Source organism: Lycium barbarum, chromosome 1 (assembly GCF_019175385.1).
Source record: "Lycium barbarum isolate Lr01 chromosome 1, ASM1917538v2, whole genome shotgun sequence".
Classification (NCBI taxonomy): domain Eukaryota; kingdom Viridiplantae; phylum Streptophyta; class Magnoliopsida; order Solanales; family Solanaceae; genus Lycium; species Lycium barbarum.
In genome coordinates this window covers 152127933-152146277 of record NC_083337.1, presented here as the reverse complement: position 1 = coordinate 152146277, position 18345 = coordinate 152127933, and the positions used below count along the sequence as shown (strand labels likewise).

The 18345-nt window shown below is 34.8% G+C and overlaps 1 protein-coding gene and 1 pseudogene across 3 annotated transcripts; both read right to left on the bottom strand.

Annotated features, from left to right (window-relative positions):
- Positions 1-401: 401 nt before the first annotated feature.
- LOC132644591 (beta-fructofuranosidase, insoluble isoenzyme CWINV3-like) lies at positions 402-4832 on the bottom strand. Of its 3 annotated transcripts, XM_060361190.1 has the most exons (7): positions 4375-4832; positions 3425-4281; positions 2747-2905; positions 2065-2306; positions 1641-1731; positions 1143-1163; positions 402-1032 (listed from the first exon to the last, which is right to left on the bottom strand). In XM_060361190.1, the coding sequence occupies exons 2-7, from the start codon at positions 4274-4276 to the stop codon at positions 853-855; spliced, it is 1545 nt and encodes a 514-aa protein (XP_060217173.1). In that variant the 5' UTR covers positions 4277-4281; positions 4375-4832; the 3' UTR covers positions 402-852. The 3 variants fall into 3 exon arrangements, with proteins under 3 accessions (XP_060217173.1, XP_060217179.1, XP_060217185.1); XM_060361196.1 differs by lacking the exon at positions 1143-1163 and having other exon boundaries at positions 4375-4831; XM_060361202.1 differs by lacking the exons at positions 402-1032; positions 1143-1163 and adding an exon at positions 1886-1991.
- A 2328-nt stretch (positions 4833-7160) lies between these two features.
- LOC132644585 (beta-fructofuranosidase, insoluble isoenzyme CWINV3-like) lies at positions 7161-17179 on the bottom strand (annotated as a pseudogene).
- Positions 17180-18345: the final 1166 nt, after the last annotated feature.

The following is an 18345-nucleotide window of genomic DNA, read 5'->3' as shown; positions in this document are numbered from 1 at the left end:
CAACTGAGCTATTAGATCGCTACATATCATATATTATCACATAGTTGTGCCTCATAAAATAAAAGCAATGGACAAATAGGTCATATTTAATTTTTCATCTTTGCATGTGCATGATATCCAATAATTAGTTGGCCACTAAAAGAGCATCAGTGCTCCTAAGATTTTCAATATTCAATTTTTTTAATTATTTTTTTTAATATTAAGTCATCATCAATGGTTGTGAATTCTTGATGTGGGGTTAGGCTTGACTCCTACCATGTCTATTTCAATGCACAAAAAGTTACATAGTTGGAGGGGGACATGTACCAAAACCTCTAATCGGAGAGATTACATTGAGAGTAAAAAAAAATAAAGGAAGAAAGGAATTAAGCCTATACAGTTCTCTTTCTTTAGAGTTCAAATGACTAGCGGTAACTTTTATATTTTATTACCGTAACATATATCATGTATGTAGATAAAAGTTTATGTGGTACAAATTTTGTAATAATTTACACAAGATAGCATGAACAATATGCGTGTCCAATGACTAGATTTATAAAGACACAAAAGAAACTCATGCAAATTGTTATACCTATTACCAAAATCTGCTAAGAATTGAAAAATATAGCGAATTGCATACATTTTCTATCAACAATTAACATATAAGATTTAGGGATCGATCTTAGTCTTCTATCATATGGAAGCTGAATTATATATTGCAAATACAGTTTTCCTTTTTTTCTTTTCTTTATTCCCACCTCCAAATCTAGGTGATCAAGAATTTAAGAACCTATTTTTTTAATTTAAAATTGATTAAGTGGAAAATGATCATCCCTTATAAATTTATTGGTCAATGATTTGTCCTAATTTGCTTCAATTGATTTGAGCCCGCTTTAGGCTCCAAGCATTCAACCTGGAGATCTCAACATGTTGGGATCCATTGTTGAAAACAAAAATATGGGCATCATTGCTGATGGCTGAAGTAGGATAAACTCTTGTTGTGATGCAAACTTTTCCCCCTCCACCAAAGTTTTCTACTATGGAATGATCAATCTGTTAAAAGAAGAAAAAAGGTAAAGGAAAAAGCATATAAGTCTAGCTAGCTCAAGTGACAAAATCTAACATCTCATAGTCAAGAAGTAATAGATCGTTTCGGATCTCACGTGAAATTTTTGTGCTATTTTCTGTAGAGAAGAAAGGTGGGTAAATGTTAGTAATTGATCAGGTCTCAGAAAAGCTTTTGCATAAGGGGACTTATCAGTCAAGTGGCTAACTTACATCATATTAGGGAACCAGCAACATCAGCTATATGTCAAAGCCACACAATTAGCTAACATTCAATGATAGTTGGATAAGCAAGACACTGCTTCACCCACAATTAGATCATGCCTACATTTTTGGGGATAAAATTTGGAAAATGTTTGTTTTTGGGGATAAAATTTGGAAAATGTTTGTGACTTGAGCATGTTAACAACCAATCTTTTTTGCACAAAATAGGATCATTTGCACTATGATAGAGATCACCAGATCAATAGAACAATCACATGACCGATTGGATGCCTTGCTCTCAATAATCACACACAACAGTTCGAGCTAGAATATGTTACATGTATTGCATTATTCAAAAATTAGGATATTTTCATTTTGATAGTGAACCTTACCAAAGTCCTCAGTGACAACTTTTCTGTAACAGGATCAACATCCAAAAAGGCTCCGTAGTTGGTTTTATCATACTCTAGACCTAGAGATGACCTGCATTTGGAAAAAAAAAAAGAGAGAGAGAGAGAGAAAGGACTGAGAATCAATTAACTTTAGATTTGTTTTTCCGGAATCCTTAATATGTGATAAGGAAAGAGAATGTTAATTTTTATTCATACTCTAGGGGTAAGGTCTGTGTACACTTTACCCTCTCCAGACCCTACATTGTGGGATTTCACCGGTTATGTTGTTGTTGTTGTTGTTGTTGTATTCTAGAGTGACCTTCCTCCTCCTTTTGCAATGTAAACCTAAACCTAAAGTGATTTTTGTGTACAATAGATTATGTACCCTATACGTATCCTAAAGGAGAGGAAAGGAGGGACATACCTTTTCAGATCACTGCACATTAATACAATAAGCTTGTCATTCTTTCTGAAAATCCTAAAGAACACTGCAGTAAATTCTTGAATGTCACTTGAGGCCAAGACTAGCAAACCAAAAGGTCCTACACCAGTACTGTTGGCTGATGAACCTCTTTGGCTGCATATCTCTTGTGGATTACTCCAACGCGATTCGAGCACCTCTGCTTTCTCAAGCAGTGGGATTGAGAAGGAGATTTCTACATCCGCCTGAAACAATATCAAGTAGCAGTATAGAACCATCATATATCCATTTGCAAAAATAAGAAACGCCACTTGTATATTAAGTTTTGAGGAACTTATGGACCAATTTACCCCCACACACACATGCGCACTCTAATTTTCAAGCCTACCTTTGTTGCCCCAACCAGAACAATACAATAACTACGTTCATATGCATCAATTTGACCTCCAAAAGCTGTGTCAAGAAATTTCCAAATGATTTTAGCATTTAATGACCATGTTCCACTTCAATTGCCATTCCGCTTTAAAAGAAAACTAAGAAATGGAGAAGGTAAAGATTTCCAATTTAAAAGCCGTTTTGTTGCACAAAACATTTGTATTTAGTACTTTCCGGAAAGTTCTTGAAATGCAATGGAAGTTTGTGCAATTCAAGCCTATGTTTTAATGCCAGATTGACAGAAGTATACCTGTGCACCGGTGACACCTGATACTTCAAGTACTGAACCTTTTTTTAGTGTTGTAACTGGTAAGCTAACTTTATTTGTCCTTAGCTTTTCGATTTCCTCAACTGGCCATTGAGCCAATTGTTTTCCAGCTTTATCGAGCCAAATTTTCCTCGGAAACGACTGTAAGAAAATGAATATATTACTGACCAACAATGAAGACAATATTACAAAAGCATATCAATCAAGTAGTTTGTTAGTACTACCAGAAAAAATTCAGACTAGATAGGGGCAGTGAACTTTATAGTTGTTCTCCAGCGTGAGTGCTTAGTACTGATCAGTACTGGCATGGCAACTCATAAAACTAGATGGATAATGGGAGCAGTGGATATTATCTTTGATGTAGAACCAAAATTAGGCCAGACTACTCAATAACACTGTTCTCTAGGCTACCAGTCACGCGGCCAGCAAAATTATGGTCAAATGAACAGAACATGAATCTAGTAAACGGTAGGCCTAGTCTGTTTGAATATTTATCATAGTATTTTCACTTGCTGTTATATATAACATGTCCAGGAAAAATGTAAAGATGAAACTAAGGTCAGAATACCTTGCAAGACAAAGAATCCAAAATTAATCCTAATAATGAATTTTGTGAATTGTGCCAAAGAAGTGGAGTAGAAGTAAGGCAGCAAACAATACCTGAAGACCAGACCATCCTTTCATGATATCGATCTCCCTACTAGTGGACTCATTGATCCAAGCAATAAAGATCCTCCTCTTCTTGTCACTGTCAAAGAAAGACTTGGAAGCATAGTACTTTCCGTAATCTAATCTTAATCCTGATTCATTGTCTACAGATCCCACATCTGGTATAAATATATCGTTGTGATGGTCATAGGTTCCAATAGTGTAATAATCAACAGAAGAATGAGCCACCCCAACCTTGAGTACATGTTTAACTCCCGGAAAATCCACTGAAGCATCAAGTCCCTCTTCACCGTCATTTGATACGGGGAAAAAATCAGGGCACTCCCACATTCCAGTTTCATTTGACGAATGCAAGGGTTGGTCAGCTTCAATCCAATGATTAAAATCCTTGCTTTTGTATAAAAGAGCAGTTCCATGGTGTTCTCTTTCGTTCCCTATGATGACTCTCCAACTTCCATCAGGCCCTAACCATGCGGTAGTTGGGTCCCTAAACAAAGTTGTGCTCATGGCGTTAGGTTTCATGATCGGATTATAAGGCGATTTAACCCATTCTACAAGATAAGGGTCGGATGGATCTTTGGGCCCGGCAAGATTTTGAAATTGGGTATTTTGTGAGTCGCCTCCTGTATAGAGTATAGCTGGTGTGCCATTTTGGAGAATTGTAGTTGAACCTGACCAGCAACCGTTGCTGTCATATGCGCTTTCTGAAGGAAAAAGTGCAGGAGGATGAATAGTCCAGTTGACAAGATCAGTGGAAGTAGAATGACCCCATGTGATATTTCCCCATACTGGACCTTCAGGATTGTACTGGTAAAATAAATGGTATATTCCCTTGTATATCATCGGTCCTACAGGTTTAATTTAACTTATGAAATACTTTATATTATAACCATGACTCCTCTAAACAAAAGGTCCACAAGTAGATAGACAAGAAAACTTACCATTAGGATCTGTGGATCGGATGATAAGTATTCCCAATTCACCAGCATTACAAGTCCACAACACGATCAATCGGTCAAACAGAAATCATTCATTTAAAAATATATTAAAGAAGAGTTTAGATTAGTTCTGAAAAAGGATGAGCGTGTTTAAGAATGTACCGTTCATCCAATTTTTGGGAGGTTGGAAATGATATGCCGTTCTGTAAGGTTGATCTTCAGTATTATCATTAGACTTGAGAAGACTAAGACATTGATTCATACTGTTGAAAACTTCATGCCCGAGAATACCTTCACCAAGTACAGCTAATATTGTTGAAGTTAAGAGCAGAAAAACATAAGAACAGCCCATGAATCTGGCTTGGTGAAACCGGTAAATCTTTCTTTCTTTTTCTGTTAGTGCAAAATGATGCACACAATTAAAAGAGCACTAACTGTATACCTATCCTCCGTTGTACAAGTCAAAATATATATCCACAAGTCAGGCAAGTGGAGACGTCCATATATCTTGTAAGGGGTCGTTTGGTTTGAAGACAAGCTAGTTATGCTGGGATTAGTTATTCTAGTATTATTTTTTATTGGTTGTTTGGTTTAATTTGTTGTATTAAAAATAACACGCATACAACTTCTAAGAAGAAGTTGTTTGCTTACAAAAAAATAATATCCCCCACCTTATTTAGTAGAAAAAGGATTTGAGGGACCTCAGGGTTATTTTTGTCATTTTTATTATTTTATCGAGGGATAAATAATCCTAGTACTATGATGCTACCATCTGGCATGAATAACTTATCGCCATCTGACATGAATAACTTATCGCCATCTGACATGAATAACTTATCGCATAGCTATTTCTAATCGTCGGTCTTAACTTATTCCATGATTAGTAACCGATAAGACAATAATTTTTTTTTTATCTCAAGACTACTTCTACTTTTCCAGCATGCCAAGCAACCCCTTAGATACTTATTTTATTGGCTTAATACCTAACCACGTACTTTATCAGTGTCCCTCTATCTAAAACTTGTTCCAATTTAACACGTCTACTTAGCTCCTGTGGCCAACAAAGACAAACCCTGTTTCATCCTCCTCTACCTGTGTCAGTAACTGTCTGTCCAGCAAACAAACCGAAAGATCGCTGAAAATAAGTAAGCAACGATTGATTCTCAAACAAATTCTAAGTCCATGTGTGAAACTAACGAGCTAAGTCCACCAGCTGAGATCTATTACTATAGTTCCTTTCAAGAAGTGGCCAATCATTAGCCTCTTTAATTTCTCGGAAGTCTCATTTTCAGATTGATCCAACGAATTGGAAATCAAGTTGGTAGAAAATTGGATGGATGAAACGTCTCACTTCTTCCAAATTTCTACTGTGAATGCGTAACGTACTACACCTAACAAAAGTCTACAAAATAATTCTATAGAAAAGATAGCTTGTTCCAAATGAACCTTTTTTATCCATCAATGAACAAAAAATATAGCCAGTTACATACATTTTTATCAACAATTGACATGTAATAAGTAAGATATACTGATATGCCATTACTGTTCTAAAAATTAGATTGGATTTATCGAGAGTTACTCATAAAGATAATTTCAGATTACTATTTTTTTTCAATTCATCACCAATTATACCTCATAAATATATTAAGTTATTCAACTCATACAACTCCAAATGAACTTGATAATTCAATTCCCTAAATATTGAATCTTTCGTAATAAAAGAGGAAACAGATAAATAAAAACGACAAGAGACCTTACTTTATATTTCCTTCTCCTAGGTAAATTTATCGTTTAATAAAATTTAATTATTTTGTTAGCGAGGGGCACTAATTAAATAATATCATGAAAAAGATATGTGCTACTCATAACTTGTATCACTTGCATGATCATGTCTTATATCTAACAGCCATATATACTCGCTGCCCAACTAATATTTTTATATAGTAAGAGATATTAGTAAAGCTAAATAATACTACAACAACAACAACAGCCCAGTGAAATCCCACATTTTGGGGTCTGTGGAGGGTATAATGTACGCAGACCTTACTTCTACCAAGGTAGGATGGCTGTTTCCGAGAGACCCTCGGCTCAATAGAAGCATAAAAAGGGGCTTAGTAAAGCTAAATAATGGCAAACAAAAATCATGACAAGTATTCCCTCCGTTTCAATTTATGTGAACTCATTTGACTGGACATGACATTTAAGAAAGAGTAAAGACTTTTGAAACTTGTGGTTCAAACTAAGACTTAAATATTTGTGTGGTTATAAATCACTTCATAAAGTAAATTTGTTTTCAAATTAGGAAAGTGATCATTCATTTTGACACGAATTAAAAAGAAAATAAGTTCACATAAATTGAAACAGAGGGAGTAATAATTACAGAAAATAATAATAATAAAAAAAATTAGCATCAAGTACGTAATGAGTACATAAGAATTAAGAAAGAGATGTACGTAGTTTCTTAAATGGAGCAACAGCAAATTAACGCTATGTAGTAGAGATGTCTATCATATGCTAGAAAGAACTTATAATTGATGAAGATACCAAATAGGTTCTAAGAATTGAGTAAAATAGAAAAGTAGGGTTAAAAGTAAAAGTAAAAAAAAAAAAAAAAAAAAAAAGAGAGAGAGAGAGAGAGAGAGAGAGAGAGAGAGAGAGAGAAAATTATCAAATAATAAGGAAATAATGGTAAAAAGAAATAAGGCAACGACTTCACCACATTAAAGTTGTCGTTACATGAAATGGTGATTTTAATAATATAATGCAATAAAATTTATATAACAATCGGAACAAATTTTATATTAAAATAACGATACAATACAATATGGTGTGTAACATCCATCCAAACAAATAATATAATAAAATGGTGAACACCTTTTTTCGTACCTCCAAATCTATTGGAGATCGAAAATTTTAAAACATACATTTTAAATTTTAAATTGATTCAGAAGAAAATAATCATCCCTGATAAAATTATTAGTTAATGATTCAATTAATCTGAGCCTGCTTTAGACTCCACGCATTCAAATCGGGGATCTCAACATGTTGGGATCCATTGTTGAAAACAAATATGTGGGCATTATCATTGATGGCCAAAGTGGGATAAGCTCTAGTTGTGATGCAAGCTTTTCCTCCTCCACCAAAACTTTCTACTATGGAATGATCGATCTGTTAAAGAAGAAAGAACAAAATGGAAAAAAAATTATAGGTAGCTAGTTCAAGTATACAAAACTAATATCTCATAGTCAAGAAGTAATAGATCTTTTGGATCACGTGTGAAATTTTGGTGTTTGTGGTGTTTCTATGGTGGCGGTGCGACAGACGATGTGTGAAAATGAGTTTTCGAAGTATCGATCGTGCATCTGTATATCTATCTATGTATATTTATGTATATCATCGTTGAATCCAATAATTTCATGTATATCCATAGATACCCTGTATATCTGTGTACATATGTGTTTGATATACAAAAATATACATGATATACATCATCGCAATTAGGTATTCCCTGCTGATTTCAGCTCTGAATTTCCGTTCTAAACTAATCCAAAACGCTTCCTAACGTTCTAAAAAAAATTATATAGCCTTGTCCATATGTTTTCGATGAATTTCAACCACACTCACTCAGAAAAATATAAAAGTACTTTTAGTTGGAAAAGTAGAATCAATCTTGGCCAGAAAATGTGTCGGAAATGGGATTTTTCCACTATCTGTCATTTTTCGGCTTCAGAGATCAACCTCGAAACTTTGTGGGTTAATGAGGAATTGCTGAAGAAGAGAACTGGGGTGGTTGAGAAAAATGTGAAGGAAAACAAAAAGGCAAAGTTGTAAGAATTACTTATTGCTAAAATATTTTTGGGTGCTGTTGTTGTTGTAGGTACCAATGCCAATAATTTGTAAAAGTTGTATAGAAATGTTAATTTCCCTGCATTTTGGGTATAAAATTTGGAAAATATTTGTAATTTGAGCCTCTTAACAACTAATCTGTTTTGTACAAATATGATCATTTCTTAATATGATAAGATCCCCATATCAATAGAACAATCACATCACTAATTACACGTCTTGCTCCAACAATCACACATAATATTTCGAGTTTGAGTATGTTACATGTGTTGCACTATTCAAATATTCAAAAAGGCTCCATAATTAGTTTTATCATACTCAAGACCCAGAGATGACCTGCATTTCAAAAAACTCACAATGAATTTCTAGATCTACACATAAGAAAAACTATTTGTTATTATAATAAAACTTGTACTCTTGAAAACCAACTTAATCTAAACTAGTCTTCGTATGCAACATATCATGTACCTTGGCCTATAGGTTTCTTAAAGGGAATAAAAGGGAAAGATACCTTTTTTGGTCACATCCCATTAGCACAACAAACTTGTCATTCTTTTTGAAAATTCTAAAGAATATTGCAGTATATTCTTCAATGTTATTTGAGGCCAAGACTAGCAACCCAAAAGGTCCTACACCAGTGTTGGTTGATGAACCACTTTGGTTGGCTATCTCTTGTGGATTAGTCCAACTTGATTCCAGCGCCTCTGCCTGCTCGAGCACTGCAATTGGAATTGAGAAGGAGATTTCTACATCCGCCTGAAACAATAATACGTTACAGTATAGAACCATATATCAAGCCAACATAAAAGAGAAATCCATTTTGTTGCACAAAACATTCATAATGAGTATTTTTGTGGAAGTTCTTGAAAAACTCAGTGGAAATTCGCGCAATTCAAGCCAAGATTGAAAGAATTATACCTGTGCACCTGTAACACCTGAAATTTCACGCTTTGAACCTGCTTCGAGTGTTATATTTTGTAACTCAACTTGGTTTGTCCTTAGCGTTTCGATTTCTTCTACTGGCCATTGAACCAATTGCTTCCCCGCACTATCAAGCCAAATTTTCCTGGGAAGTGACTGTAATAGTATAATGATTACAATAATGACCAATATTTACAAATTCTTTTTTAAAAGGGCAAACTAATTCAGTAGTTTGTGAATACTGCCAAAAAAAATATTTACGAATGGCTACGGGCTGTGAATTTTATAGTATTTCAAATATGAGAGAACATTTGCGCGGTTGTAAAAGCTTTTCATTAAAAGTAAGATGAAAAATTTAAAGTCAAAATTATTTATAAATATAACAATATCTCACTTTTTTTGACGGTTTAATAAAAAAATTGTGGCACGTAAAATTACACGAATGGAGTATATGAAAGGCGTAAAACAAATTAATTACCTGAAGACCAGACCACCCTTTGATGCTATCGATTTCCTTACTTGTAGATTCATTGATCCAAGCAATGACGATCCTCCTGTTCTTGGCACTGTCGAAAAAAGATTTGGAAGCATAGTACCTTCCATAATCCAATCTTAATCCTGATTCATTGTCTACAGATCCCTCATCTGGTGTAAATATATCGCTGTGACAGTTATATGTGTTAGTAAACCTGTGTTCAAAATCAGAAAACAAAAACCAAAAAACTGGAAACGAAAAACCAGAAACTGGAAAAACGATAAAAAAAAAAAATGCAGAAACTAAATATCCGAGTCCACAGAATTCACTATGTGTCCTTAAGGAATTTAATCCCCTCACTGTACCCAAGGTTATGGATTACTTCCTCCCAGGATAAAACGGATATACCTATTGATGGCGTAGCGGTACCTCAAACCCCACCAACTTCGTCGAACGCAAATTCGGCAACAAATCACACGACTCTAGTATAGTTTTGTTGGGAAAACAAATGCAGAGAACAGTTTAGAGGGTAGAAAAAATTCAAGGCAAAGCCTTTTAGTCTATAGACATGAAAGAGTGAGATGGAGAGGTGCAATCCAAAAGGTACCTTTTGGGTGCACTCCAAGAGGTACCTTTTCTCATTTCCCATTCACACTCCAAAAAACCCAACAATCCCCCACATGAATGGGGAATGACTATATTATGAAAAACATGCATAAAAAACTGTGTGATTCGTAAGCAAGGATTAACTGCATCTGGATAAATAGATTTCTCTTTGAACTTTCCGTAGTGAACATATGTCGGATATACTCGGTCAATCGGTAGATTTGATATCTTTGAACCGTCGAGCTTTGGTGTATACCTAGACAACCACATGTCACACAATTAACCCTTTAACCATCTTTGGTTCTCATTGTTTTGTTCATTTCAGCCATGAACACTGCCTGGTTCATAAGTGCGTAGAGAATTGGCCTTACAGAATTCTCCTTGAAGCGGCTTACACTTCACACTTACATAGGTGATTCCTAAATGTGTCATCCCGTAGATACACTATTTGATATACCCCGTATCAAACTTAGAAACCATTAAAAAGCCTTAATGCTTTATCCTGGTACTGAACATTGTCTCATCACGAGAATGGACCAAAAAAAAATTTATTTTGACAATGTTGAACCGTCATCAATGACTTTGTTTAGTTACCGCCACGGTGACTTGTCCTCGGCCATAGTCCCATTCCCCTCGATGATCTTTCAACCACCTCTCTAGTTAGGCCTTTAGTTAGTGGATCTGATATATTATCTCTTGACTTAACATAGTCAATTGTGATAATTTCACTAGAGAGTAGTTGTCTAACGGTATTATGTCTTCGCCATATGTGACGAGACTTTCCGTTATACATAACGCTCCCGGCCCTTCCTATTGCTGCTTGGCTATCACAATGTATGCATATAGGAGCCAACAATTTGGGCCAAAATGGAATGTCTTCTAAGAAATTTCGGAGCCATTTAGCTTCTTCTCTAGCTTTGTCTAAAGCTATGAACTCAGACTCCATTGTAGAGCGGGCGATACATATCTGTTTGGATGACTTCTAAGACACTGCTCCTCTACCAATGGTAAACACGTATCCACTTGTGGATTTTGTTTCAGTTGATCCAGTGATCCAATTTGCATCACTGTATCCTTCAATAATTGCAGGATACCTGTTATAATGCAAAGAAAAGTTTTCAATATGTTTCAAATATCCCAAAAACTCGTTTCATTGCCAGCCAATGATTTTGGTCGAGATTACTAGTGTAGCGACTTAGTTTACTTATAGCACATGCTATATTAGGTCGCTTACAATTCATGACATACATCAAACTTCCCAACACTCTGGCATAATCCAATTGAGAATGACTTTCACCTTTATTCTTAGCAAGAGCAAGGTTTACATCAATTGGTGTCTTTGCAACTTTAAAGTCCAAATACTTGAACTTTTCAAGTACCTTTTCAATATAATGAGATTGAGACAATGCTAGACCTTGAGGAGTCTTATGGATTTTAATTCCCAAAATTAGATCGGCAACTTCTAAGTCTTTCATATCAAACTTACTAGCAAGCATGCGTTTTGTAGCATTTATGTTAGCAATGTCGTTATCATTATCAATATGTCATCCACGTATAAACAAACAATGACGATGTGGTTCAGAGTGTTCTTAATGTAGACACATTTATCACACTCATTTATCTTGAATCCATTTGACAGCATCGTATGGTCAAATTTTGCATGCCACTGTTTGGGTGCTTATTTTAGTCTGTAAAGAGACTTAACAAGTCGAAACACCTTTTTATCTTTCTCGGAAACTACAAACCCTTCGGGTTGTTCCAAGTAAATTTTTTCCTCCAAATCTCCATTTAAGAAGGCTGTTTTCACATCCATTTGATGGATTTCAAGACCGTACACGGTTGCTAACGATACTATCACCCGAATAGATGTAATTCTCGTTACCGGCGAGTATGTATCAAAGTAATCAAGACCTTCTCGTTGTCTAAACCCTTTAACGACTATTCTTGCCTTATATTTATCAATAATGCCATCAGCTCTCATTTTCCATTTGAAAATCCATTTGGAACCTGAAGGTTTGTTCCCTGGAGGAGGATCAACCAATTCCCAAGTATGGTTGTTCAATATGGATTCTATCTCACTATTGATCGCCTCTTTCCAAAATTGAGCTTCCGGTGAAGACATAGCTTCGTTGAAAGTTCGAGGCTCATTTTCCAATAAAAATGTTAGAAATTCTGGTCCAAAGAAAGTAGATGTTCTTTGACGTTTGCTCCGTCTTGGATTATCCTCATCAGAAACATTTTCCTTTGTTTCTTCCCGAGGTCGTTCAGATCCTTCGCTAGACGACTCACATTCCCTTTTATACGGATTTATGTTTTCAAAGAAGTCAGCATTCTCAGATTCAATTACCGTATTCACATGAATGTCAGGATTTTCTGATTTATGAACCAGAAATCGATATGCTTTACTATTTGTGGCATATCCTATGAAAACACAATCAACGGTTTTAGGTGCTATTTTTACCCTTTTGGGTTTAGGAACTTGCACTTTGGCCAAAACACCCCCACACTTTGAAGTATTTCAAATCGGGCTTCCTTTCTTTCCACTTTACATATGGAATAGATTGTGTTTTGCTATGGGGCACTCGATTAAGTATTCAGCTAGCCGTTAGGATAGCTTCCCCCTACAAGTTCTGGGGCCAGAACTTATCAATAAGACGCTCATCATTTATTAATTGATCGTCATATTTATCGACCAACATGTGGTAGCCTTTCACCATTATTTATCATTAGATTTATCGACCAACATGTGGTAGCCTTGGATTTATTTTTTCAGAAAGCAGTGGCATTTGTTGCAACTTCAATTGTTATCAAATGACACTAATTTGACTATTCCAACTCCATTTTACATGGTAACATTTGGAGAAGGGACACGTCCCTCTATGCGTTTGACACAAAGTTTAACTAGGCACAAATCTGAATTACACATATCAACGAATACAAGTCCCAATAATGTCTTCTCCAACATCAACAAAGATTTTTTTTTTCCCTTTATTGATCAGCTTGTTGTTCTTTTATTCTCCTTATACAGACAGATTTAATAAAACAGCAAAGTTTTTATATCTTCAAACCGAGTATAAAATTAAATTCAATAAAATGGTGAAGTTTCTATATCGTCAAACCGAATATACAACAAGAAGAACCAGCAAAGATTTTATATCTTTAAACCAACAAAAGCTTCTAACTCAGTAAAGTTTTTATATTCTTTAAACCGAGCAGTGACATGGAGTAGAAAATCACATCGATTTTAATCTCCAAACAGTGGAGTAGGAAACCACAAAGGTTTTAGTCTCCAGAAAGAACGACTTTCTATTTCTAAAAAAAATATTATAATTTTTTTTCCTTCTGAAAAGAGTAACTTTCTTCTCTTTCTCTTCGAAAAGAATAACTTTCTTCTCCATGAACTGTGTATCAAAAAAGAAAACATTTGCACCGTTGATTCCAGCCTTTCTGAAATTATAACTGATAATCTCAACGAATCAGATTTCAAGTTAAGTTGTTGAGACAAAATTTTCAGCACTTTGCTATGTAATATTACAGTTGGTTATCATGTCGTAGACTTATTTGAAATAATAGTTTAGGAGGAAGTCTCTCATTGTTGGATACTTTCAACTCTCAAACAACACCAAATAGGTTTGGGACGTTAACTGACAATGTTTTAGCCAAGTCCTTTTGTTCCTGCCATATTCAGGCTCCAAAACGAAACTATAATATATCTAAAGAGTAGAAAATTCTCTCTTTCGTGTTGCGTTTACAACCAACACTTCAAAAGGAATTCATCAAAACAAATCCATCCAAAAAAATTGTTTTACAATATCCTTTTCAAAGTCACACATGTCTTGGTGAAAGACTAAATACTAAACATCAAGAGAAATAGTAAATGCTAACATCAAAGCATTCTACTTTAAGAAAATATTTGCCAAGAAAAGCAGTTTCATGAGTCGAGTCATGGAAAAAGTCGAGTCATAAAAGTCCATGCGGACTTATTCATAAATCACAACCACCCAAACATTGTGACCATTTAATCATCCTTTTTCCCTTTTTAATATATCCAAAATAATGTGTACTTATTTTGTGTTATGCACAATTCTTCTATAACATATATATATACAGAAAATAAATGCACACTTCTACATTAAAAAATTGTGGCAACATTGAATATGTTTCAGATCTCCATTTCCATGTCCCGACATGGACATGGCCAAACGTCACAGACACAACTTTTCAAACCGGCACCTATAAGCATATCAAATCTGTTGTACCTAAATTTATTTATATAATCATCATAAAGTGAGTCATCTACCCTAACATTTATGGAACCAAATTTCACATAAATTACAAGGAGAAGAATTATATCTAAATTAACCCAAAAAACCCACTACCGTGTCATCCCTTATCACTTGGCTTTGCCAAAACTTCCATTTCTGATGGAGTTGAAAACTTAAAAATGCATTTTTAATGCAGATGTTACCAAAGATCATTTCGGATTTTTTTTTTTTAAGAAGATTATGGATCTTCCAAACCCATAATAAGACAACACAAATGCAAATCAACACCTGAGATTGTGTCGGGCAGACCTGCGATGTTTTATATTTCAATATTGTGAAGATTCATCTTAGCATCCAACTTTCTGTTTTGTCTCCAACAAACAAGTGTCACGATGAACACAATAAATAAATAATAAAGATAGTAAATTCCTTAAGATTGTTAGTAAACCTGTGTTCAAAATCAGAAAACAAAAACCAAAAAACTGGAAACGAAAAACCAGAAACTGGAAAAACGATAAAAAAAAAAATGCAGAAACTAAATATCCGAGTCCACAGAATTCACTATGTGTCCTTAAGGTATTTAATCCCCTCACTGTACCCAAGGTTATGGATTACTTCCTCCCAGGATAAAACGGATATACCTATTGATGGCGTAGCGGTACCTCAAACCCCACCAACTTCGTCGAACGCAAATTCGGCAACAAATCACACGACTCTAGTATAGTTTTGTTGGGAAAACAAATGCAGAGAACAGTTTAGAGGGTAGAAAAAATTCAAGGCAAAGCCTTTTAGTTTATAGACATGAAAGGGTGAGATGGAGAGGTGCAATCCAAAAGGTACCTTTTGGGTGCACTCCAAGAGGTACCTTTTGGGTGCACTCCAAGAGGTACATTTTCTCATTTCCCATTCACACTCCAAAAAACCCAACAATATGTTCCAATGGTGTAATAATCAATAAAAGAACGAAACACGCTAATCTTGAGCACATGTTTAATTCCTGGAAAAATCACTGATGTGTCAAGTCCATTTTCTGTGTCAATTGATACAGGGAAAAAATCAGGGCATTCCCACATTGTAGTTTCATTTGATGAATGCAGGGGTCGTTCTGCTTCAGTCCAGTGAATAAAATCCTTGCTTTTGTATAAAAGAACAGTTCCTATTTTTTCTCTTTCGTTCCCTATGATAACTCTCCAAATTCCATCAGTCCCTAACCACGCCGTGCTTGGGTCCCTCAATAATTCTTTTTCCTCTTCATTCGGTGTCATGATTGGATTATGAGACGATTTAACCCATTCAACAAGATAAGGGTCGGATGGATCTTTAGGCAGGGCTAGATTTTGGAGTTGAGTTCTTTGTGAGTCACGCCCAGTATAGAGCATAGCTGGTGTGCCATCTTGGAGAATTGTAGAGGAACCTGTGAAGAATTCAAAGAAAAAAAAAGGTATTTTATTTTTATTACAATCAGTCTCATATATATACAAGAATCTCTTATTCTAGGGTAAGCTTCTAAACTTGGCTACAGGAAACATATTTATACTTAATGTGAGTCTCCTAAATAAAATAAAAAATTTAACATAATATTTTCACAAAATCTCAATTACCTGACCAACAACCTTTGATGTCATATGGGTCTAAAGGCAAAAGAGTTGGTGGATGGATAGTCCAGTTGACAAGATCAATTGAAGTAGAATGACCCCATGCTATGTCGTCTCCTCCCCATACTGCACTTTCAGGGTTGTACTGGTAAAATAAATGGTATATTCCCTTGTACAACATTGGTCCTGCAAGTTTACTTAATTTTGTGAAGTTAGTAGAGCACAGTTTTGGAGAATATAATGTAGTAGGAATTTGGTATAGAGTAAATTCATAGGTGGTCATCCAGCTTTGTGTTCATTACCTATTTCTTACATAAAAATCATTAAACTTTGCTTCACCTATATCACAAAAGTAACTTTGATTGGATTTGATAAAAATCCTACCTGAAATGTGAGAGAAAATAACGAAGATGCACCTTATATTTGAGGGTAGGTTTGGTCCTCTATTTTGCTAAAAAGAGCATTTTGGTTTTCGTATGTTTAACAAACTCTACCTACTTACCTTAAGAGAGCTTTAAGTAAAGACAATATTATTGGAGGATAGAGTTGGAAAACAACTTCAACAATTTGCTAGCTAGTATTTCTACTTAATACAATAAATGCTAGAAAACGATAGATTCGTGTAATAAATAACTGTAAATCCTCTAAACAAAAGATGATCATGATTAGACAAGAAGACTTACCATTAGGATCTATGAATCCGACGCCGTTCCCAATTCACCAGCATTATAAGTCAATGACACGATTAATTGATTGAACATAAATCAATAATAAATAAAAATATAAAAAGAAGAGTTTAGATTAGATTACACAAATTTAATTATAATTCTGAAAAAGAATAAGCTGTTAAGAATGTACCATTCATCCAATTCCTGAGAGGTTGAAAATGATAAGCAGTTCTGTAAGGTTGAGCCATGACGAAAAGAAGATACTGATTTACAATGTTATTGAGGTTAAGAACACCAAAACATAAGAACAGTCTATGAATCTTGGCTTGGTGAAAGCAACAAACTTTACTTCCTTCTGTTTGTGCAAATGTTGCATCGAACTAAAGTAGGTATATATATATCCACTATCCCGTCACACTCTCTCTTGTACGCGTCAAAATAATTTATTTACAAGTCAATTTATATATAAGACATTCCAACTAATCCTAAATAGTAATATATTCCAACCACTCCGAGACGGCAAGCAAGAGAGGTGACTCATATATCTCGTAGTCATATTATATTCCAACTTGTCTGTTTAAATTTAATGGGTGAAAATTATTAATATCCTTAATTTTATGAGATAATGGTTAGAAACACACCTCGAGTTTTTTTTTTTTTTTGTTTCCTACCTGAACTATCAGGTGTGAGAGTTTCCTACCTAAACTATCATCAATTACTTAACAAAACACACCTCAACTATCAGTTGTTTAATTTTCCTACCTCAACTATCAGGTATTATACATATGGAAGACTGAAAATATTAAAATCATGATATACATTGTAGGATAGAAAATGCCGATAGTTAAAGTTAAAGGAGATTTTGATTAGTGTAATTGATTTTCAGCTTAACTCAATTGCGTTCCTAAGAGACGCTTAGGTATTGAAACGGTGCGGCAATTTGAAAGAACGTGTTGATTTCATGGTATATATATATATATATATATATATGTAGCGAATTGGTAGCTAGCTAAAAACACCATGATTAGATAGCAGAGAGACAATGAACGTACGAATGATCTTTTACACAGAATCCGTGAATATAAAAATCTTATCAAACAAATAACATAACAAGGTTTATTATTTGAGCACAAACTGCCTCTCAGGTGTAATGATGGAGGACGGATCGAACGAGTCAGAAGAATGCATCTCACAAGATTAATGAAACACATTCAGATGTTTGTACCAAATCGTGTTAGTTATATTTTTAACAGCCCGTGAGTCCGGCGTCCAAAGGCATGTTTTTTAAGCAAAAATTCCAAAAGAGGTTGTGAACTACACGACGAATCAAAAGAGGTTTATCGTGTAGCCTCCACGAGTTGCCTATAATTTTAATGGAACTCTTACTGTCGTCTGTTGCGATGCCAATTTTTTTAAAAAAAAAAAAAAAAAAAAAAACGTGCAAATCGTGGACACAATTTGCAAAGCAATTTTTTTATTTCAGGAATTAATAGCAAATCATGTACTCCTGCACGATTTGCCAACCCAATTTTTTTTTTTAAGTGGACGCCTTTTATATCATGCACAAAGGCACGAGTTGCCCTAAATTTTCCTTATGT